The sequence below is a fragment of the Dromiciops gliroides genome, chromosome 5 (genome assembly GCF_019393635.1).
Source record: "Dromiciops gliroides isolate mDroGli1 chromosome 5, mDroGli1.pri, whole genome shotgun sequence".
In the NCBI taxonomy this organism is placed as follows: domain Eukaryota; kingdom Metazoa; phylum Chordata; class Mammalia; order Microbiotheria; family Microbiotheriidae; genus Dromiciops; species Dromiciops gliroides.
In genome coordinates, this window is record NC_057865.1 from 188,081,500 (window position 1) to 188,105,489 (window position 23,990).

The 23,990-nt window shown below is 40.9% G+C and overlaps 1 protein-coding gene across 4 annotated transcripts in view; it reads left to right on the forward strand.

Moving 5' to 3' along the window:
* The window catches only part of LOC122727897 (alpha-2-macroglobulin-like), a 74,690-nt gene that overhangs the window by 44,136 nt on the left and 6,564 nt on the right, over positions 1 to 23,990 (forward strand). For 3 of the 4 annotated variants that reach the window (XM_043965834.1, XM_043965836.1, XM_043965837.1), the window contains 15 exons: positions 133 to 361; positions 2,469 to 2,595; positions 4,569 to 4,690; positions 7,564 to 7,615; positions 9,341 to 9,424; positions 10,185 to 10,361; positions 10,658 to 10,733; positions 12,719 to 12,875; positions 13,712 to 13,786; positions 14,613 to 14,793; positions 16,557 to 16,783; positions 21,021 to 21,239; positions 21,404 to 21,531; positions 22,127 to 22,217; positions 22,603 to 22,671. In XM_043965834.1, the coding sequence (XP_043821769.1) occupies positions 133 to 361; positions 2,469 to 2,595; positions 4,569 to 4,690; positions 7,564 to 7,615; positions 9,341 to 9,424; positions 10,185 to 10,361; positions 10,658 to 10,733; positions 12,719 to 12,875; positions 13,712 to 13,786; positions 14,613 to 14,793; positions 16,557 to 16,783; positions 21,021 to 21,239; positions 21,404 to 21,531; positions 22,127 to 22,217; positions 22,603 to 22,671 (2,014 nt within the window). The remainder of the gene's footprint in view (positions 1 to 132; positions 362 to 2,468; positions 2,596 to 4,568; positions 4,691 to 7,563; positions 7,616 to 9,340; positions 9,425 to 10,184; positions 10,362 to 10,657; positions 10,734 to 12,718; positions 12,876 to 13,711; positions 13,787 to 14,612; positions 14,794 to 16,556; positions 16,784 to 21,020; positions 21,240 to 21,403; positions 21,532 to 22,126; positions 22,218 to 22,602; positions 22,672 to 23,990) is intronic. The other variant, XM_043965835.1, reaches the window with a different exon arrangement.

Consider the following 23,990-nt stretch of genomic DNA (forward strand, 5'->3'; position numbering starts at 1 on the left):
CCTCCAAGATAAGCATTTCTGAATTAATTTGGTACCATATACTCCCAGAAAACAGACGTGGGGACCAGAACCATAAATGGAGAAAGGGGCAGCTACTTCCTGTTGTCTTCATTGTTCCCTCCCTCTCTCTAGTTCAGCAGGTGAGGCTGAAGTGGTAGTCAAGGTCCCTGATACCATCACTCAATGGAAGGCTGGAGCATTCTGCCTGTCGGGAAGCACAGGACTTGGCCTCTCCCCTACAGCCTCTCTCATAGCCTTCAAGCCTTTCTTTCTGTCTCTCACCCTACCCTATTCGGTGATTCGTGGAGAGGCCTTTACCCTCAAGGCCACTGTCTTCAACTACCTGCCTCACTGCATCCGGGTAAGAGACTTCACCACATCAGGGCAAATGGAGGATATGGAGGGAATGAACAATGGCCTAAACCAATCATGACCTACTCCTGGATCCCAGTACTTCTCATCAGAGTGCACCTATTGTGATACTGCGTATTCCAATGTGGTGTTTTTGGTTTTTTTTTTTTTTTTTTAGTGAGGCAATTGGGGTTAAGTGACTTGCCCAGGGTCACACAGCTAGTAAGTGTCAAGTGTCTGAGGCCAGGTTTGAACTCAGGTCCTCCTGACTCCAGGGCCGGTGCTCTATCCACTGTGGCTCCTACCTGCCCCTAGCATTCATTTTTTACAAAAATTTTGAGTTCTGAATCTTCTCTTTCCCTCTAGCCCCGCCCCACACATTAAGAAAGCAAACAATATGATATCCGTTATACATACAAAATAATGTAAAACATATTTCTATATTAGGAAGGAATGATTTCAAATCCTAATTCAGGTACTTACTAGCTATGTGGCCTTATGCAAGCCATTTCCATTCTCTCAGCCTCAGTTTCCTTATCTGTAAAATGGAGACAATTATGGGACCCACTTCACAGAGTAGTTGTGAGAATCTAATGAGATAACCCATGTAAAGTGCTTTGCAAACCTTAAGGTGCTATGGAAGTGCTAGCTTTTGTGTTATTTTTTTTTTTAAATCAGATCTGTGATTTCACTTCTATATAGGAAATGTCAAATGAGGGAAATCCCTCCACCAATGCATCCCAGTATCTATCCCGCAAATTTCCTTCTTAGAGAGATGAGGGGGCACTGAGAAGGAAGTCTCTTATCTAGTGCCATAGTCAGCATGTGTCAGTAGGTGCCAGGACCACCCGCTTCCCAAGATGGCTAGCTATACATTATGCCACACTGCCTCTTATGGCCCAAGTTACAGCTGGTATTTGAGCCACTAACCTTATCTAATTTTCTGAAATATCCTTTCTCATGTTGTATGCCACAAACACTAATACTACCCACCCAAAAGCAGAACCAGGAGAACATTGTACACATCAACAATATTGTATGTTGATCAGCTGCGATAGACTTGACTCTTCTCAGAAATACAAATGGTCCAAGACAGTTCCAAAGGACTCATGATGGAAAATGCTCTCCAAATCCAGAAAAAAACAACTGTGGCATCTAGACGCAGATTGAATCATACTATTTCTACTTTTTTTGTTTTTCCTTTTTGAGGTTTTTCCTTTTTGCTCTGATTCTTCTTTCACAACATGACTAATGCAGAAATATGTTTAATGTGATTGTACACATATAACCTATATCAGATTGCTTGCTGTCTTTGGGAGGGGACAGGGAGGAGAGAGAGGGAGAAAAAAGAAAACAAATGTTAAAAACTATCTCTATATCTAACTAGAAAATAATAAAATACTTTTATAATTATTCCCACCCAAAATCTAGGATACTTTAATATAATGTTTTATAATTCTCCTGCAACTTAGATTTATCTCAGTAAAGCAGGTTGCTCTAATTCATTCAGTCAAGGAGCATTTATTAAGGCCTTATAATATGCCAAGCACTGTTCTGGACACTGAGGTTACAAATCCAAATGGAAAGGATGACAGTCCCTGTCCTCCGTATTGAGCGTATAAAGAGAGCTGATGGTTGGACAGATGGATAAATGGATGGATGGACAGAATATAGAGCTCATATTCTAAGGGAGTGGGAAGGCACCCAGGTTGGGGAAGGATGGTAAGTCAGAAGCAACGCCAAGAAAAGAATAGAGGATGGGTGGCCTGGGACCAAATGTAACTTACTCAAAATGTAAGTTCTAGGAAGAACTCGGCCACAAGAGGCTGAAAGAAGGGGGTCTGTAAAAGGGAAGGAAAGTTCTAGGTATGAATACAGTTGAAACATGGTAGTGAACTCCCAAGAGACAGAGAAGAGACAAATGATTTATTTTAATCCTATTATTTATACTCTCTGCAGTCCTGTGAATTCTGAAGCCCAACTAATCCCTCAAGGTCTTATCTCTCCAGCTCCAATCCCCACAGACCTTTTCATTTAGCCTAGGCCTAAAAGTCTGACTATCCTATGTTTTTAATGCTCTGATTTCTTCCATCTGTCCACCCTACTGTGGTCTTCAGGTTAAAGTACAGCTGAAAGACTCTCCCACATTCTTGGCTGTTCCCAAGGAAGAAGGGGATGCGTCTCACTGTGTCTGTGGAAATCAGCATCAAACATTTTCATGGGCTGTAACTCCCAATTCATTAGGTAAGTGACTCGACCTCCCACTGGTCAATCAACATTTATCAGTTGCCTACTATGTATCAGAGGAGAGAACGGGGTGTATCTAAGAGATGTTATGAAGGTGAAATCCATAGCCATTGGCACCAGCTTGGATATGGGAAATGAGAGATAGTGAAGAATCCAGGATGACTCCTGGGCTTTGAGCTTGAGAGACTGGGAGGATTGTGTTGCCAACTCTACAGTAATAGGGCAGGTAGAAGGCGGGGAGAAAGGAGAAAAGGAAGTAGGGAGGGTTTGTGGTTGTTCTTCAGTCATTTCATTCATGTCTGACTCCTTGTGACCCCATTTTGGGGGTTTTCTTGGTAAAGATACTGGAGTGGTTTGCTATTTCTTTTTCCAGCTCATCTTATAGGGGTCCTCCCCTGTAAGGTAGGCAGCATTAAGTGACTTACCCAAGGTCATACAGCTAGTAGGTGTCTGAGGCCAGATTTGAACAGAGAATGATGAGTCTTCTTGACTCCAGGCTTAGCATCCTGTGCACTGTCACCAGGCAGGATTTAGGGGGAAAGATAAGAGATCTGTTTTGAACAAATTGAGTTTATGACAGATGTCTGAAAATCCATTGATTACAGGTCAGCAGAGAGGTGGGAGCAAGATAGGTAGATTTGTGAGTCATCAAGCTTAGAAATGATCGTTAAATGCATGGGAGCTATTAAGATCACTCAGTGAAGTAATGAAGCAGAAGAGAAAAGGGCCCAGGAGGAACCTGGAGGGACACGTCAGGTTAGTGGGTGGGATCTGGAGGGAGATCCAGTAAAGGAGAAGCCAGTGTGGTTCTGGGATCATGAATGAGGAGCCTCTCTCCCTGATTTTCCCCTTCAGTTTCCCATTAGCAGGACAGTCTACGTAATTGACTTTTCTCCCATCTTTTCATTGTATTTGTGGGATTTAATGTCCTTTGACCTCCAATATTAGCTCCTTCACAACTCCTGTTCCTTCTACATCATGAGATAAAGAGTACGTTTATAACAAAACTAATTTGTAGCATAGGACCTCAATATAATAGGCCCCTAAATTTTTAAAATCACTAAATTTCAAATTTTGTGTGATTTATTTAAAAAACAACAGCAACAAAGGAGCATTCAAAATAGAATGCTATGAGGGGCAGCTAGGTGGCACAGTGAATAAAGCACCAGCCTGGATTCAGGAGGACCTGAGTTCAAATCCGGTCTCAGACACTTGACACTTACTAGCTGTGTGACCCTGGGCAAGTCACTTAACCCCCATTGCTCTGCCAAAAAAAAAAAAATTCTTTGTTGTAAAGAGGTGGCTCTCGAGGGGGAGGAGGAAGGGAAAGGGATACAAGGGAAATGTAGGTGGTGTAAAAACAAAAGATAATACAATTTATTTTGAAAAAATAAAGGAGAAAAACACATTCTCACCAATGTGCCTATATATGCAAATATGAAATTGTAATGACTGGTTAAGTCATTTAACCTCACTAGATCTTTTCCTCCTTACCTGTAAAATGGAAATTATAATAATTGCACTATCTACCTCCTAAAATGATTGTGAGGACAGTTCTTTCCAAGCCTTAAAGTGCTATGGAAATGAAATTATTATCCTTTTTTAGTGACAGAGGAGTATGCTGACAAGAATGCTGGGCTTAAAGTCCAGAGACCAGATCAGTACCCCAGACCAACTATAATTAGCATTGGCAAGTCCTTTTACCAATCCTAGCTTCAATTTTATCATTTATAAAATGGGATTATAACACTTGCACTACCTACTCTACCTGTGTCCTTGGAGGGAAAGTGATTTGTAAACCTTACAGTGAGCTGTTGGTATTAATAACAATAACTAATGATAATAGTAATATAACCTGGGGTCTCAGCGTGCTCTGGAAACTGATCCCAAGGCAGCGAACTTTGGGAGTTAGAGGATACAGAGTAGTAGAGAAATGTGCTCATCTCTATTTTTCACATTTTTTTTTAAAGGAAAGTTGAGTTTCACTACAAGTGCCGAAGCGGTGGAATCCCAGGAACTGTGTCATAATGAGAAGGCTAAGGTTCCTGAGAGCGGAAGGAAGGATACAGTCATCAGAGATTTGCTAGTCGAGGTATGTCAATAATATAATCTCGTTGTTTATGTTACATCCTAGGGAAAGCATCAAGATGACCACAAATCCCTTGCTAATGCACTTAGTTAGCCTTTAAGTAAGAAGAGACAATGCCTTCTGTCTCAGCTCAAATTTAGCTCAGCAACTGATCGGCTTTAAGAACTTGGACAAATCAGGTCTTGTTACCTTTGTTTGCTCTCTCTCTCTCTCTCTCTCTCTCTCTCTCTCTCTCTCTCTTGTTCACCTCCCCCATCCAGTTGGTGGTGGAGTCCTGTCTATCATATCTTTGATATTCATTCATTCATTATGTGCTAGACACAGGAAATATCCTCTCTCTCTTTTTTTTAATAACCACATTTCTAAAACAAGCTTTTGTGACTCCCCCCCTCATCATTGCCATAGATTCTCTCCCAGATTAATCTTCCTAAATATATAGATCTGGTCATGTCACTGCCCTGCTCAGCTCCCTTCAATGGCTCTCTGTGACTTGTGTGAGTGAAGTTAGAATTCTTTAGCTTAGCTTTAAGAAAGTTGTTCTTCATCTGGCAGCATCCTGCCTTCTATTTAGGTTGCAAGCTGCATCATTCATCATGCCATGGTTGAGCCCTACTCTTTCCTGCCTCCTTGGGTTTTTTCCACCACTCTTCTCTACATCTGAAAAACACTCTTATCCTATTGCTCTCCTCACCTATTGAAACATCCCAAATATTGCCCTCCTCACTACCTGTCTCATCTAGAGCTTGATACGATGTCAAACATTTGAAAGGTTTATCTGAAGGGTTATCATATTAAAGAATGATGAGATTTACTCTGATTGGCCACAGAGGGGAAAAGCAGGAACAAAGGGTAGAAAATGCAAAGAGATAACTTAGGCTTGATAGAGGGGGGAGATTGCTAATAATTGGATCTACCCTAGAGTGGAATGAACTACCTCAGGAGGTAGTGGGTTCCTCTGCATTAAGGGTCTTTAAGTAATAATAACAGAGAGTATTTTTTGGGGGGGGTGAGATGATTGGGGTTAAGTGACTTGCCCAGGGTCACACGGCTAGTAAGTTGTCAAGTGTCTGATGCCAGATTTGAACTCAGGTCCTCCTGATTCCTGGGCCAGTGCTCTATCCACTGCGCCACCTAGCTGCCCCAACAGAGAGTATTTACATTGCCCTTTAAAGTCTGCAAAGCACTTTACAAATACTTCATTTGATCCTCACAACAAACCTGGGGAGGTAGGTGCTATTGTTATTCCCAATTTACAGATGGGGAAACTGAGACTGGGAGAGGTTAAGTAATTTGCCTAGGCAGACGTAATGGTTTGGAACTTATAATATCTTCCCGACTCCAAGTCCCGCAGTCAATGCACTGCACCACCTTGTTGACTACTAACTCAAAGACTGGTTGACTACTTTTTGGTTAATGTTCTAGAAGGGTCTGTTGGTCAGATATAGGCTGGACAGACTGGGCTCTGAGCCCCTTTCCAGCTCTACTGGGTGACTTAATGGTCTCTAAGGTCCAGAAGGCTATTTCTACTTTACCAGCACATGGCACAAGGAAAAAAAAAAACTATTATGAGAGACATTTCCTAATAGTTAACAGGCTGTTTATTTCTTCCATTTAAGTTATTATTTTTTTTCACAGACTAAACATTGGTCCAAGTTTACTTAGGAGCTTATTTATTTTCTTTATCCTCTTATCCATTCTTTTTCTGTATTTTTTCCCTCTACTGTTTCTTTCTTTCCTTTCTCCTCTTTGCTCAGAGCTTAGAAAATGATGAAATTGGAACCTTCTTTGATACTACTTCCCAGAATGGAGAAGGAGAATTTGGTCAATCAGTCAGTCAATAAGCATTCATTAAGTGCCTACTATGTGCCATGCCCTGGGAATATAAAGAAAGGCAAAGACAATTTCTACTTTCAAAGTTACAGTGCAAGGAGGGCAGAGGAGGCACAGGGTAATGGGAGTAGGGAGACAACATGAAAACAACTATGTATAAAGACCTATACAAATAAATTGGGCATAGTCTCAGATGGAAGGAACTAAGATTAAGGAGTGGGAGGGGCTTCTTGTAAAAAGCAAGACTTTAGCCATGACTTAAATGAAGCCAGGTAATCTAGGAAGCAGAGACAAGAAGGGAGAGCTCTAGGGGCAGCTAGGTGGCGCAGTGGATAGAGCACCGGCCCTGGAGTCAGGAGTATCTGAGTTCAAATCCAGCCTCAGACACTTAACACTTACTAGCTGTGTGACCCTGGGCAAGTCACTTAACCCCAACTGCCTCACTAAAAAACAAAAAACAAAAAAAAAAGAAGGGAGAGCTCTCCTGGTATGGGAACAGCCAGTGAAGATGCCTGAAGTCAGGAGATGGAGCATCTGGTCTGAAGAGCAGCAAGGAGGCTGGTGTCCCTGCATCACAGAGTATGTGGGCTGGGCTGGGAGGCAGAGTGTTAGGTATAAGACTGAAAAGGTAGGAAGGGGACAGCTTACAAGGGGGCTCTAAAAGCCAAGCAGAGGGAGGCAGTAGGAAGCCTCAGAAACCCAGCTAAGAAACCAGTCAGCAACAAGGTGAGGGGCCAATAGGAAGAGTTGACCAGGGGCAGCCAGGTGGCACAGTGGATAGAGCACCTGCCCTGGATTCAGGAGGACCTGGGTTCAAATCCAGCCTCAGACACTTGACACTTACTAGTTGTGTGACCCTGGGCAAGTCACTTAACCCTGATTGCCCTGCAAAAAAACAAAATAAAAACAAGAGGAAGAGTTGACCAACCTATAAGTGCTGTAACAAGCAGAAGTCCCCTCCCTTACACCACCACCTTACATTCTTTCTTCACCCCAAATCTCAATACCTTCTCATTTTTTTGCATTTTTCTTTTTTCCTCCCAAAGCCTGAAGGAATTGAAAAGGAGGAGGCTTTCAACTCTATGCTTTGTCCAACAGGTAAGAACCAAAATAGCATAGCATAGACAGTAGCTTAAGAAACCGCCAGAGACTGACCCCAGACAAAACTGAATTACAATGAGCTTGAGAGAATGAGGATGGTTTGGTGGTGTAATATTTCACCCAGGAGATGAAAACACCACAAAAAAAGGTAATTCAGGCTTGGACCAACCCTATCCTACAGAACAGGTTGTCAGGGCTCTCACCATCAGAATTGTTAGCACTGGCTCCATGACCTCTGTAGGCATCTTGCTATATTAGTCAATGGAGAAGGGGCTGAAAGGTCAATGACAAAGTGTTGGGGAAAGTGTGCTGACTTCCAATCAAAAGATCTATGCTTGGATCCTGGCTTCTACTTTTACCAGCTGTGTGATCTTGAGTATATCATTACAGTCTCTGAGCATAATGTTCTTACCCAATAAACCATGCTTCATATGCAAATATAGGATAATTTATTATGCAAATGTGTAATGATATATAATATGTACAATGCAAATATTAGTATTTGCATGACCGACCTCACAGAATTGTGATGGTAAAATGTATTAGGAAACCTTAAAGTATTCTATAAATATGAATTGTTGTTATCCTTCCTATTCTTATTCAAACAGGTAGACAGCACAGTGAATAGAGTACCGGACATGGAGTCAGGAAGATTCATCTTCCTGAGTTCAAATCTGGCCTCAGACACTTACTAGCTGTGAGACCCTGGGCAAGTCACTTAACCCTGTTTGCCTTAATTCCCTAATGTATAAAATGAGCTGGAGAAGGAAATGGCAAGCCTCTCTAGTGTCTCTGCCAAGAAAACATCACAAAGTCAGACATGACAGAAAATGACTGAATAATTCTCATTCCCTTGATAGTTTTCTATTCTAAAACAAGTACATGGGCACTGGCAAATATTTAGCATGACAGGTTACAGGAACTAGAACAGAGGTTCTCACCTAACACAGATGGCACACTGACTCTTATCTTTTGCTATCTTCAAACAGTGGCTAACTTTCGTGGTGGTTATTCTTAAAATAGGCTATAGATGTCAAAGAGAAGGCCTGAAGAAAAGATGACCCATGAGATAAATAAATACTCATTTTCTACCTCTCAAGTTCAAAAAATTTAGCAAGACTGAAGTAGTAGTGGAAAAAATATTATCAGCCACTTTTCAAATTCTGTTCTTCTTTCTTCTTTATCCTATCAAAATGGTACCCTAGTGTATCTAATGAAATCTGATGAGTTTACTGAAGTGGAGTAGATGCCATGACAGGGGGCTAGAGAGCCCATTATTTGACTCCTCATAGACTTGGAATATATTGAAAGAGAAGGAAGGAAGGAAGGAAGGAAGGAAGAAAGAGAGGGAGGTAAGTTTTCTTTTTGTGGTTCTCCACAAGAAGGCCTTGTCAAATAATAATAACAATAATTTTTTTAAAAATAACAATAGCTAGCAAGTTTAAGTGATTTGCCCCTGATCACATAGGTATTAAGTGAGGCAGGATTTGAATTCAGATCTTTTTGACTCCAGGTCCAAGGCCCTATTAACTCTACCACCTAGCTGCCTCTGCCAATAGAATCATAGGGGAATAGGTTCCTTCCAAGACTCACATTCTATAATTCTATCAATATCATGAAGACTTTTTATAAGTGACCACTGTTCCCGGTCCCTGGTCATGGTTCTCCTCAGGTAGAGACAGGAAGTTTTCTTCCTTGTATCTGATTTATTTCTTTCCCAAGATGCTGAGCTGTCTGAACAAATATCCCTGAATCTCCCACCAAATGTCGTGGAGGGATCAGCCAGAGCCTACTTCTCAGTTTTGGGTGAGTGAGCCATCACCTACATTCATGACATACTCCTTCATTTTATTCTTGCTCATATGTCCCTTTCCCTCTGGTCCTGCGCTTGCAGCTATGTGGGTTCAGTGGTTGCTGACCAAAGGCCTCCTGAGGGGATGGAGAATAAGAAAGAGATTTTAGTAAGGATATTCCAGCGTGGAGTGTGAGTGTGGAATGGGGTTGGGGGAGAGGTGCTGTACCAACAAATAGCATTCTATAGTCAGAGGTATAACCAAAGCTGGTGTTGGTAATCAAGGTTACCAATCGTGCAGCCAGTGGGAACAACATCTAAAGAGCAGGCTGGGTCAAAACTAGCAGCAAAAGCAAGTCCAAAGAAAACCAATAGACAACAAAGACTGAAGAATCAGGGACTCTGTGTCTGGTCAACAAAAAAAGATGTTGAGCTAGACTGGGAAAATCCCCATTTGTTTCTTTTCCCATTCTCTTGGTAAGTTTTTAGGACTGGTATAGCTTGTTCCCACCTCACCTCCAGTTTTTCTGAAATTCTCCATGGAAAACTACCACCAGCTCTGACATCATCACTACTCATGGACTGACTCTACACATTTCTTTCATTTGTCTCACTCTTAACTTACCCTAGCCCCATCCCCTCCCTAAATCCTCACTACTTTTGCTTCCTCACTACTTGTAAGTCATGGTTTTTGGTTGTGATTCTAAAGATGAGTTGTCTTTGAAACATCTTCCTATTTAGTGGTTCTGATTTCTCATCTCATTTATTTCACAGGTGATATCCTTGGATCTGCTGTGAGAGACACACAAAATCTCCTCAAGATGCCCTATGGCTGTGGAGAGCAGAATATGGCCCTGTTTGCTCCCAACATTTATGTCCTGGATTATCTGAATCAAACAAAACAGCTAACACCAGAAATCAAGTCCAAGGCAGTTGGATTCCTCCAAAGTGGTGAGATAAGTAGAGGAAATGGTACCCCCATGGTTTTAGCTATTCCCTCTAAAAATATATTTGAGTTAGCAATTTCCTTGAAAGCATCTGGCATGATGGCTACCCTTCCTTGCCATCTAATAAGATTTTTTTGGAACTAGAACCTTCCATGCCCCTGGGGAATCTAGCCCAATAGAATTAGTTGTTTCTATTCTCATGCACTTCCATGCCCTCTCTGACCTGACCCACACTGACAAAGAGCCTGGGTCACTAGAAAATATTTCTGATGTTGAATCTCATAAAACATCCCATTTTAGGTTACCAGCGGCAGCTGAACTATAAGCACCCAGATGGCTCCTACAGCACCTTCCCCCATAGCGAGAGTAATACCTGGTAAGGTGTTTTGCTGTCCATTGTCACTCCCAATCCCATGATAACATGATCACAAGGTTCAAGTCATTGGATGGGGGGAATTAATAAATAATTAGGTAATTATTAGTTACATACTAAACAAATAAATAAATGAAATCATTGAACAACAATTCCTGCAAAAAAGACCTGATTTAGTGAACAAGTTCAACATGAATCACTGATGAGGTATATCAGCTAAAAAACATCTTACGCAATTTCAGATTGTAGAAATAGAAGTAGAGTGTCCAAAACAGAGCCAGTATAATCTCTGGCTTCCCAGCATCTGGACTATCATGTTTAGTTTTAGGAAGCACATTGACAGAAGATGGAATATCTGAGATTACCTAAGAATGACCTCTTCTGTTCACTAGGAAGGGGATTCAAAACCATGTCAAAGATTGGGTGAAGGAAGTTGCGATGGTAATCCCTAAGAAAAGGAAACTTGGGGGTAGATCAGTATGGTAACTGTCATCAGCTATTTGAAGGTCTGTCATGTAGAAGAGAGATCAGGCTAATTTTACATCATCCCAAAAGGCAGAACTAGACCAAGTGGGTAAATGTTGCAAAGGTAGATTTCAAGTTGGTATCAGAAAAAAGCTTCCTAACCACTATGGTGGTCCCCAAGTGAAATGGACCGCCTGATAGGGTAATGAGTTCCTCATCAAAGGCTGAATTGCCACTGTTAAGAGTATGTTAAAGAAGGGGCAGCTAGGTGGCACAGTGGATAGAGTACTGGCCTTGGAGTCAGGAGGACCTGAGTTCAAATCCGGTCTCAGACACTTAACACTTACTAGCTGTGTGACCCTGGGCAAGTCACTTAACCCCAATTGCCTCACTAAAATAAATAAATAAATAAATAAAAGAGTATGTTAAAGTAAAGCAGTGGCCCTGGATTCAGGGGGACCTGAGTTCAAATCTGGCCTCAAACACTTGACACTTACTAGCTGTGTGACCCTGGGCAAGTCACTTAACCCTCACTTCCCTGTCAAAAAAAAAGAAAGAAAGAAAGAGATGTTAAAGGGGACTTCTGCTCAGGTATAAAGTAGATTAAATGACCTAAGACCCCTTCCAACCGTGAAATTCTATCATTGTTCTAATTTGGGGAGAGGGAAACTATGCCCCAGAGGCTAAATCCAAGCTCAGAGTAGCTTTTAGATTTTAAAATAGTTCTATTTAAAAATGCAAAAAACATTCTTAGCTCACAGTGCAGGATTTGGCCCTTGGGCCATAGTTTGGACCCTTGCTCTAATTTATAGGCATTGTTGTCCATTGTCTAGAAGTGCCAGAAGCTGAGTTTAGAAAAGCATCAGTTGTTAGCTACAGAGAATACCAATTTGTCTAAACCAAGAAAAATGTTCTTGACTAAGACCAAAGAAGGATTAGATTTATTATGCTTGGCCCAAGACAATGGAGCTAGAACCCATGGACAGGAATTACAGAGGAAGATTTCAATTTAATATAAGACATAATTTCCTAGTAATTAGAGCTGTCCAGAAAACCTATGGATTACCCTGACAGGTAGTGAGTTCTCTGCCACTAGAGGTTGTCAGTTTTCTTTGGACTTGCTTTTGCTGCTAGTTTTGACCCAGCCTGCTCTTTAGATGTTATTGTTCCCACTGGCTGTATGATCAGCAACCTTGATTACCAACAAGTAGCGTTCAATAGTCAGAGGCATAACCAGAGTTGGTGTTGGTTACCTTTGTCTTTGTATCTTTAACACGACACCTCACACATAGTAGATCTTTCATAAATTTTTAAAAGTTGCACTGAGGTTAATTTTAGGCAGATGAGGTGGCGTGAAGATGGAATGAAAGAGAAACTCCAACAAAATCCTGTTCTATGTTCTACTTGTAGCTGATTTTCATGGGTATGATGGGATCATATGGAGCCAAGGCCTGGGAAAAGAGTATGGAATTGTCTAATGAAATCAAATGCTTCAGCTCTCTACTGTTTCTCTCCCTGAGCAGGCTCACTGCCTTTGTGCTCAAGTCTTTTGCACAGTCTCGGCCATACATCTTCATAGATGAAGATCACATCAACCAAGCCCTCATTTGGCTATCACAGAAACAGAAAGAAAATGGCTGTTTCCAAAGCTCGGGTTCACTGCTGAACAATGCTCTTAAGGTGATGTGTTTCCTGGGCCACAAGAGTAAGTAGAAGGGTTAAGATATCATGGATGACTGAAGAAAGGAAGGGCGTGCCACCTGCTGAGATGGACTGTGAGGAAGTTGACCATAATCATCAGGGGTAGAGATTAGGCCTGAAAGTCATTCTCCTTGTTCTTTTTTTATACTTGTATCCATGATAGTTAGTACAATGCTTGGAATATAAGTGCTAAATCAATTCTTTTTTCATTCATCACTCAACATGAGAGAAATGGAGGTTTTTAGTGACATAGTAAGGATAAACATACATATACATGTGTGTGTATATATATATATATATATCCTTATATAGAGATATATCTGGTAAGGATATATCTAGATGGGAAGACTTTCCATGGGGCAATAGGAAGACAGATAATGGCATGGGTGGTGGTGGAGGGGGATCTCCAGTTGTCCTGATCTATATCTTGCCACTGGACCTAGATGGTTCTGGAGGAGAGAGTGAGGCTGATGACTTTGCATAGCCCTTCCTCACTTAAATCCAATTCACCAGGGGCAGTTAGGTGGTACAGTGGATAAAGCACTGGCCCTGGATTCAGGAGGACCTGAGTTCAAATGTGGCCTCAGACACTTGACACATACTAGCTATGTGACCTTGGGCAAGTCACTTAACCCTCATTGCCCCACAAAAAAAGTCCAATTAATTGTCATATGAAGTCATGACATCACCTCCCCCATGTCATGGTCCTTCTCTTTTTTGAGAATGAAGGACAAAAACAAGGAGAGGAGGGAAGTGAGAGAAGGCATCTCCTGGGAGAGCTGAAAACTAAGTGCTTCTGTCTCTCTTCTTTACAGGGTGGGGTAGACGATGAATTGACCCTCTCTGCCTACATCACCATCTCTCTGCTGGAGATACCTCTTCCTAACTCTGTAAGTGAACCTTTAAGACCCTAAAATATTTCATTGTACCCAATTGTTCTATAAAAATGAATGATCATGCTGGGGCAGCTAGATGGCGCAGTGGATAGAGCACCGGCCCTGGAGTCAGGAGGACCTGAGTTCAAATCCGGCCTCAGACACTTAACACTTACTAGCTGTGTGACCCTGGGCAAGTCACTTAACCCGAATTGCCTCACCAAAAAAGAAAAAAATGAATGATCAGCTATGCATCCCACCCCACTGAAGGGCAAAATAGAACTGTTGGCACTAGAGCTACAGGATTTGAGGGGAGGGGCACCTCCCACCCCCCACCAATTACATATATTTGCACAGTCCTGTAACCATATTCATCCAAAGATGAACAACTGGTAGGTTTGCCCATAGAAAATAGATAAAGAAAGTTTCTGATTTAAGCCCAGGGATAACAGAAAGAGCTGAAAGTAAGTGTTACTATGCAGGGTCATTTTAAAAAGGATTTAAGACTTTCAAACTGTATTAATACATAACATATGAATATATGATGTGCACCAAATTATTATTCCCTTTTTATTTTTAATTTTCTTTCTTTACAAATTGGTTTTGACATGTTCCTATATGACCTATTAAATCATGTATTAAATAATACATTTTTGAAAGTGTTCAGTTCTTTTAAAATTTTCATTATACATTTTTTAATTAAAAAATTTTTTTTCAGTTCTTTTTTTGAGTCACCCCCTATATTTGTGTGGCCCATGTCAAGTGTCAATCCTTCTCCTTTCCCTGTTTTTGTCATCAGGGCAACGTGTATCTCAAGGCCTCTCTTCATCTTTTCTTTTAGCAGTCAATTGTCCGGAATGCTCTTTTCTGCCTGGAGTCAGCCTGGAAGACACAACAAAATGGAGTCCACAGGAGCAATGTCTACACAAAAGCCTTGTTGGCCTATGTCTTTGCCCTGGCGGGAAATCAAGACAAAAGAAAAGAGGTGTTAGTAGCATTGGAGAAGGAAGCTGTGAAGAAAGGTGAAAGGCTTTTGGGTGGATTTTAATCATAATTCCTATTTTTTTCTCTTATTAATTTCCTACACCCACTGGGAAGAAGAAGGAGTTCCTCAGCTCTGGGGTTCAAACCCTCCACCTTTCTTTAGGATCTCTCATGAGTAGGACTACTTAATCAACTCACACATGATAAGATCTGAGTTCTTACAGCAAAACCTGACCTGAGGCCTCACCTTGTACAGGGGGGAGAATGGATAGAAGTAGATGAATCATGCTACAACAATCCTACATGCTAGGACCATTTTATTTTATTTCAATCAGACCCATAATTGCATCATTATAGAAAGAACTGCCGAAAAGCTTCCTCTGCCATTTCAGGTTGGCACCTTCTCTGAAACTTAGAATCTTATGGAGTTGCCTGGTAAACCCAGAGGTTCAGTGACTTACCCAGGGTCACACAGCCAGTATGTGTCCAAGGCCGGACTTGAGCCCAGTCCTTCCTGCCTCTTGAAGCCAGCTTTCTATCCACCTTGTCATTGACTTTTAGCTGCTAAGAGCTTAAATTCTTTAATGTGAGCAAAATGTACAACGGTGAACTCAGAGGATGTTCAGTCACGAACAAGATAGAGTTAAGTATTAAGAGTATCTTAAACATAGCATCTAGGTGGCACAGCGTATAGAGAGTACTGGGGCTCAAGTCAGGAAGATTCATCTTGCTGTGTGACCCTGGGCAAATCACTTCACCCTGCTTGCCTCAGTTTCCCCATCTGTAAAATAATCTGAAGAAGGAAATGGCAAACCACTCCAGGATCTTTGCTAAGATAGCCCTAAATGGGGTCATGAAGAGTCAGACAAGACCGAAGTGACTGAATAAAAATGAAACAGCTCTCATGCTTTGCAAAGCTATCCTTAATCCTAGGATTCAGTACTCCCATTTGGCAGAACCTGACCTGGAACAGGCAGGGATGGGAAGAATTCTATTTCTACCTCCCCTTTGTCACTTCCTCTACCGTAGCAATATTTAGAATGGAGATTGTATGCTGCAAGCTCTTCCCCCCAACCATATTGTTTTCTTCTGTCTTTCTGAATCCTACTAAATTCATATCTGATGCCCATGTTAGTAAGATCGTGTGGTATAGTGGGTAAAATACTGGCTTCAGGATTAGAAAGTTTAAGCCCTGCCTTTGACAAATAATGAGAATGTGACCCTGGGTAAATCACTTAATCTCTGGGTGCCCTGGGCAGCTCTCTAAAACATCATCATAGTCATCATTGCTTGCATTTATACAGCACTTATTATGTGCTGGGCATTGTGCCAATATTATCTCATCTGATCCTCACAACAGCCCTAGGAAGAAAGGTTAGAAGGAAGAACTGAGGAAAAATGAGACACAGAGGTTAAGTGACTTGCCTAAGGTCATATAGCTGGTATCTGAGGCCTGATTTGAACTCAGTTCTTTCAGACTCCTGGCCCAACACTCTCTCTACTGTATTTCTCCCTGCCTATGAGCATTTTTTAGCCCCTTTCCAGAGGAACTTCCTCTTCTAGAGAGAAGGTTCTGATCTGCATTGGAAGACAAAGTTCCTCACTAGTAGATGCCTACACTGATAGAATCCCAGGTCTGGACACAAAATAGAGAAGTAATAACATATGAGAGCTGGTTACTGTAGCTCTGGCAAAGTCATGCCGCAGTTCTGGGTCTGCTATGATTAATTAGCATAATTATACAGTTGCTTCTTGTTAAACACTAATAGGTATCAATTCCCTCCCTATTCTTACCCTGAAGATGACTCTGTCCACTGGGAGCGCCCAGAAAGACCCCAGACGCCAGCAGGACCCTACTCCTATCACTCCCTGGCTCCTTCTGCTGAAGTGGAGATGACTTCCTATGTGCTCCTTGCTTACCTTACTGGCTCTCCTATCCCATCACCTGAGGACCTTTCGATGGCATCTCAGATTGTGAAATGGATCTCCAAGCAGCAGAATCCTAATGGGGGATTCTCTTCTACTCAGGTGTGGAGCAGCCTTAAATACTACTACCAAATCAGGGAGCAAGTGGGAAACAAGTAATTAGAAGAAAGGAGATGGTGGAAACAGAATGAGATGAGATCATTTCTCTTGCCATTTTGGTGATAAAAAGTTTTGAGGTGAAAAAGGAAACTAATCAGGTCCTATTGGGTAATCTACTCCCTATCCCATAATGCTATTATGTAATTAGTTCTTTATAACTTATCAAAACAATTCCATGTTACCAAGATTATGGGGCCTAAGATGGGCCTATAGTTTTTTTGTTTTTGTGTTTTGGGGGGCTTTGGGGGGTTTTGTAGGGCAGTGGGGGTTAAGTGACTTGCCCAGGGTCACAAAGGGTCAAGTGTCTGAGGTTGGATTTGAACTCAGGTCCTCCTGAATCCAGGGCAGGTGCTTTATCCACTGTGCCACCTAGCTGTCCACCATTCACTTTTTAAAATTTTGAGTTCCAGATTTTATTTTTCCTCATACCCCCTCCCCAGATGATAAGCAGTTTAATATAGGTTATACATGGGTAGTTATGCAAAACATATTTCCATATTAGTCATTCAGCCAAATTCTTCTTGGGGATTTGGCCTAGGATAGGCTGTACAACAGACCCTTCCCATTCACTCTCTTTTTCTTAAACTTTCTCTTTCAAACTGGATCTTCTGAAGGCCACCTGCCTTATGCTTTCCCTTGATTTGATTTGATTTTTGATGAAGTGTTTTTATTACATAGAGTAACATGTAAAACCAAATTTTAAAAAGTCATCTTGTGATCTCTTCCTCTAAAGATTCCTAGAATTGCTACTTCAAAATGTTTAGGGATATATCCTGGGCCATTAGGAGCCTCTGCTGGTTTAGACATCTCAGTGTCTCTGAGCTGGAAATACTTTTCCCCTATATTTTATAGGGACATTCCTTATACTTGATAGCCACATCCCTTATACTTTTCCCATCCACTTGTCATAATTTGGAATGCCTTGTCTTCTTCTTGGAAACATTTGGCTGTAGCAAGTAGGAGTCTTAGGAGTATGGAACATTCTATTAACCGTGTCAGTGTGAACAGCAATTAGTGGCCAAGACCATACATGGTTTTTGGTTTTTTTTTAAACATAGTACAGTGCCTGACACATAGTAGGTATTTAATAAATATTTATTGAGTGGTTGGGTTGGCATCATCCAGTCAGTCAATATGCACTTATTATTATGTTTTTACTCTGTTCCAGAGTAAGCTGTGGGAATACAATGAAAGGCAAAAACCCTATCTTTGCCTTCAAAGATCTCACATTCTAATGAGGGAGACCCGTATAAATACATGGTAGATGGAAGGCCATCTCAGAAGGAAGGCACTAGCAAGCTGGAGGACTGGGGGGAACCTCTTGTAGAAGATAGGATTTCACTCGAATCTTGAAGGAAGCCAGAGAAATATAGAGATAGAGGTGAGGAGGTAGAGCCTGCTAGATAAGAGGAACAACCAATGAAACGGCACAAGATGGCAGCCTTGTGATTCCTCGTACACCAGTATAGGTCAATTACAGTGTGAAGAGTCCTATGAGTAGGAAGGGACAAGGTTATGAAGAACTATAAATGCCAAACAAAGGACTTTGATCTTGGAGTGAGATGGAGCCATTGGGACTTATTGAGTAGGGGAGAGGGATGACATGGTCAGAGGAGAAGATGGAGAGTAATAGAGAGAGAGACTTGAGGTAGGAATATCAATTAAGAAGTTATTGCAAGGGGGGTGGCTAGGTGGCGCAGTAGAGAAAGCACCCACCCTGGATTCAGGAGTACCTGAGTTCAAATCTGGCCTCAGACATTTGACACTTACTAGCTGTATGACCCCGGGCAAGTAACTTAACCCTCATTGCCCTGCAAAAAAAAAAAAAAAGTTATTGCAAGGATAGAGCACAGGCCCTGGAGTCAGGAGTACCTGGGTTCAAATCCGGCCTCAGACACTTAACACGTACTAGCTGTGTGACCCTGGGCAAGTCACTTAACCCCAATTGCCTCACTAAAAAAAATAAAAAATTAAATTAAATTTTTTAAAAAGTTATTGCAAAAATAATCCAGGCAATAGGTGGTCTAGAAAGTGTGGTCTAGGATGGTGGCTGTGTAAGTGGAGAAGTGTGATGTATGCAAGATGTGAAGGAAGAAATGCAATATTCGACAACTGATTGGATATGTGGGGTATTTGAGTGAGGAGCCAAGGTGATACTCTCAATAGTAATAGGAAAGTTGGGAGGAGGGGAGAGTTTTTTTAAAAAGATAATGAATTCTCTTTTGGAGGTATTGAGTTTGAGATGCCTATGGGACATAAAGTTTGAGATTGTTGTTCATCCTTTGTTCTCGAAGAGGAACCGTGACACCAGGAGGGTGTTGGCTTCACTTGCAAGTGAATTGGATTTAAATGAGGCAGAGCTGTGCAAATTTATCAACCTCACTCTCTCCTCCAAAGCCACTGGAGTCCAGTGGCAAGACATGGGTTAAGACTAGCAATGGCCCCAGATGCAATGGGAGACCATGGCCTTTTTTTTTTTTTTCAGGGCAATGGGGGTTAAGTGACTTTCCCAGGGTCACACAGTTAGTAAGTGTTAAGTGTCTGAGGCCAGATTTGAGCTCAGGTACTCCTGACTCCAGGGCCGGTGCTCTATCCACTGCGACACCTAGCTTACCCCCTCACCATCTTTTAAAAAATTATTATTCTAGATTCAATAGCCATTAACAAAAGTCAAATAACCATAATTTAAAAGATTTTATATAAATTCCAAATTATTTGCAATATGCTTATAAAATGTACATATTGACTTTGAGTAAGACAGCATGACAGAATGGATAAAGAACCATTCTCAAAGACAGGAAGGGGGCAGCTAGATGGCACAGTGGATAGAGCACTGGCCCTGGAGTCAGGAGTACCTGAGTTCAAATCCGGCCTCAGACACTTAACACTTACTAGCTGTGTGACCCTAGGCAAGTCACTTAACCCCAATTGCCTCACTAAAAACAACAAAAAAAAAGACAGGAAGACCTTGGGTCAAGTCTACCTTTGACACCTATTGGCTATGTGACTCTGGATAAGTCACTTAACTTTTTAGTGACCTAAGTCAGGGCTTCTTAAACTTTTTCCATTCATAACCCCTTTTAACCTGAGAAATTTTTACATGACCCTGGGTATATATAAAATAGGTATATTACTTTTACTGTTGCCAATTTTTTGTGACCCCCCCCCACATTCTAACCCATATGGGGTTGCAACCCACAGTTTAAGAAGCTTTGACCTAAGTTACTCTCTTTTTTTTTTTTTTGGCAGGGCAATGGGGGGTTAAGTGACTTGCCCAGGGTCACACACTAGTATGTGTCAAGTGTCTGAGACCATATTTGAACTCAGGTACTCCTGAGTCCAGAGCCGGTGCTTTATCCACTGCGCCACCTAGCTGCCCCCAAGTTACTCTCTTAAACTACAAATTGCAGGTGCTGATCTATATTGGTAGTGGGAGTTTCCTCCCAAAGAGTGCCCTATGCCAGTGAAATCACAGATCTAGTTCCAAAACAAATTAGCTTTATTACAGTAAATCACAAAAACACCCTGCTTATTTCTATGTCTCCTTCTGGTCACTTTTTTCTTTTATGGATCTTTTCATGTCAGCTGTAGGATAAAAGAGAGTCAGAGTACTTATGGGGTGCTTATGGGGGGGCGGAAAAAAAAGGGTCTTACTATACATGGGGTGAGAGTTACATAAGAAATGGCAGAAAGAGAACTAGGGATTGCCAAAGGACATATCCCTTCTCACATTTTTTTATGCCTAAAATAAGTAAGCAAATAAATAAGTAAATTAAAATTTTAAAAAATTCTCAGGGACATTTAAAAAATAATATAAATTTATTTATTTACAATTTTCCCCAAGTTACATGTAAAAACAAATTTTCACATTGATTTTTTAAAACTTTGTATTCTGAATTCTCTTCCTCCCTCCCTCCCCACCCCTCCCTAAGAAATCAAGCAATTCAATATAAGTTATACATGTGCAGTCATGAAAACAAAACATCTCCACCTCAGGGACATTTATTCTAGAAATGAGTATGTGGACTGTATCTCTGGCATATTTTAGAAGATATTCAAGAACCACTGTTCAAATAGGGAAGATACCTTAAAGAATCCTGGTGGCACTCCATGTAGGGCTTTAGCATCCCATCCTGCAAATGTTTACCCCACTCAGGACTCCCACATTTATCTCTTCTAGGACACCGTAGTTGCGCTCCAAGCCCTGTCCAGGTATGGAACAGCTACTTACAGTAAACGTGGGAAACCTGCAGAGGTGACTATCCAATCTTCTGGAGGCTTTTCTGAAAAATTTCAAGTGGACTCTGCCAACCGCCTACTCCTACAGCAAGTCCCATTGCCAGGGGTCCCCAGAGAGTACACTGCCGTAGCGAAAGGGGAAGGATGTGTGTATCTTAAGGTGAGACTCTTAAGGGTAGGGTGGGGAGAGTCAACCTTACCCTTATCTGTGAGATAATGTTCTTTCTCCTTATGGAAAGTCATGAACAGAGCTGTTGGAAGGAGATAATGAAATAAATAACCTGGGGCTACAGAGAAACTGACCCTGTTCTTAATGTTCTCCAGACATCCTTGAAGTACAATGTCCATGTGAAGAAAGCAGACTCTCCATTTCATCTGTCAGTAGAGACCATTCCCCCGACCTGTAATTCTGCAAAAGTCCACAAAACCTTCCAGATCTCATTTAATGCCAGGTAAAGTCATCTGTCTTCTCCTTTTGATTTAGAGAATTAGAGCTTTCCACCACTTTGTTAAACCGAGGACATCTAATGTAATGGCCCTAGAAAGGAAGCTCTTGAATTAAACCTATTGGAAGAACAGTGTATTCTCAAAGGTGAACAGTGGAGATTTTGTAGAATAAGACTATATTGGATCCATCTTTGCCCCTAGTTGCACTATGACAATTTAATATCTTCAACTTATATTTTCTGAGAGGGAAAGGAAACTGTTTCTTTTCATTAAGCTTTTTTTTTTTTCTTAGTGAGGCAATTGGGGTTAAGTGACTTGCCCAGGGTCACACAGCTAGTAAGTGATAATAAATAAATAAGCTAGTAAGTAAGTAATCTGAGGCCGGATTTGAACTCAGGTACTCCTGACTTCAGGGCTGGTGCTCTATCCACTGCGCCACCTAGCTGCCCCTCATTAAGCCTTTAATAATTCAGAAAAGGAAGAGCTTATTGTATGAGGGTGGTTTGGGAAAGCTTTCAGAAGAAAGCAGAATTTGAATTAGACCCCAAAGGTTGGGGAGATAATTTTAAGCCCTAATTCCTTTCTTCTATGCATCTATAGTTACAAAGGAAGTCGTCCTGTCTCCAACATGGTGATTATTGATGTGAAAATGGTGTCAGGTTTCATCCCTGTGAAACCATCAGTGAAGAAGGTACGTACATTATAAGCACAGTAAACCCTATATAGACAGGCTATCTGTGAACCCATCCTAAAACTATATCCATGTCCAAACCTGGTCAAAATCACTTTGAGTCTAAGACCTATATTGCTTCTCTGGCCAGGAAAGCCAATTAAGTTCCACAAGGACTATTTTGTGTTCAGCACTGTGCTCATTACAGTGAAGCCTACAAGAAAAGAAGAAAAAATTTTATCTTCACTCTTTTTGCAGTATAGTCCTTACGTATAAAACCCATTTGAGACCCCAGTCACTAGCCTGTGTTAGGAACCCAACTCTTGCTCTTTGTTTATTTTTCCTAGTGGTCTCTAGGGAATTTCATCTATTTAATAACATTTGTGATATCTGACATTTTTCTCAGCTTGTAAAATCTGGTCACCTGAGCAAGACAGAAGTGAGCACCAATCATGTCTTACTTTATGTAGAAAAGGTGAGTCTTTCACTCTTACTCAAGGATGAACAAGCCCTTTAAATAAGAAAAATCAAATCTATTCTAGTTCAATTTGAGAATGGCCTGCCATAACCCATGTTAAAACTGAGGCACTTCCCCCTCCCTTTTATAATATTTCAGACTTCTCTGAGGTCTGCAGAAAAATGGTTTGTAACAAAATGAGGATATGTGGTTTTTCTGTGGTAGCTCTTATTGGGGTACTCTTCCTAGAATGGCCAATGGCTACTTAGCTATATAAATCATTTTAAAGGTACCAGGAAAAGAGGGGAAGTAAATGGAGGGGTTAGTCAATGACTTTGTTCCCCATTCTAAAACATCTAAATGAAAAAAAACACCATTCTATTTGTCTAGATGTTTTATGTGACTTTAAAGCAAACAAGGTGGATTTCACAAGCTAAACATAAAAATCAGTCACATTACTTTACTGTCTAATTTCATACAATGCCAAAAATCAGGACATTTGGAAATGATCAGGTGATTGATTTTCACTTTTTTATCCCAAGGTTTGCTGCTGTATGAACACAATAAGGTTGATAAGTCAGAAGAGTTTATTAATCAATCCTATTCTGAGTCTTCTGGGGAAATATGAAAGAAATTTAAGGCAATCCTTGCAACATCTCGTCTGATACTTTAACTGTTTGATCTGAAATAAACTTCTTAACCTGTCAGGGTTTTACTTTTCTCATTTATCTAATTAGATGGTTAGACTTCGGGATCTCTAAGATTCCAGTGAGCTCTAAAATTCTGTGATTCTGTTAAAAGGCACTTCCTATCATGTTGGGGAAAACAAATCCATATATATGAAGTGACTTATGGATACTTAGTACATGCCAATCAACAAAATGTAATATATTATAAATTGAGTACTATTCTTAACCTCACAGTGTCATTATGAGGATCAAATGAAATAGTATATGTACAGTACCTTGTAAATATTAATGAAGCAGCTAGGTAACACAGTGGTTAGCATGTTGGAACTAAAGTCAGGAAGACCTGAATTCAAATCCTGCCCTTAATGCTAATTAGCTATGTGACCCTGGACAAGTCACTTAACTTTTTTCAGACTCAGTTTCCTCATCTGTAAAATGGGGATAATAATTACCATTATTATTACTATTTCCCACATAGTAGTTTTGAGGATAAGATAAGATATAAAATGTGCTTAGCAAACATATATATTTCTATGTATATACACATATGTTTGTGTGCATGTATACATTTATGCTTTATGGTATTTATAATAATAGCTAGTACACACATATATATATATATATATCTGCTAGCGATTATTATTTAGT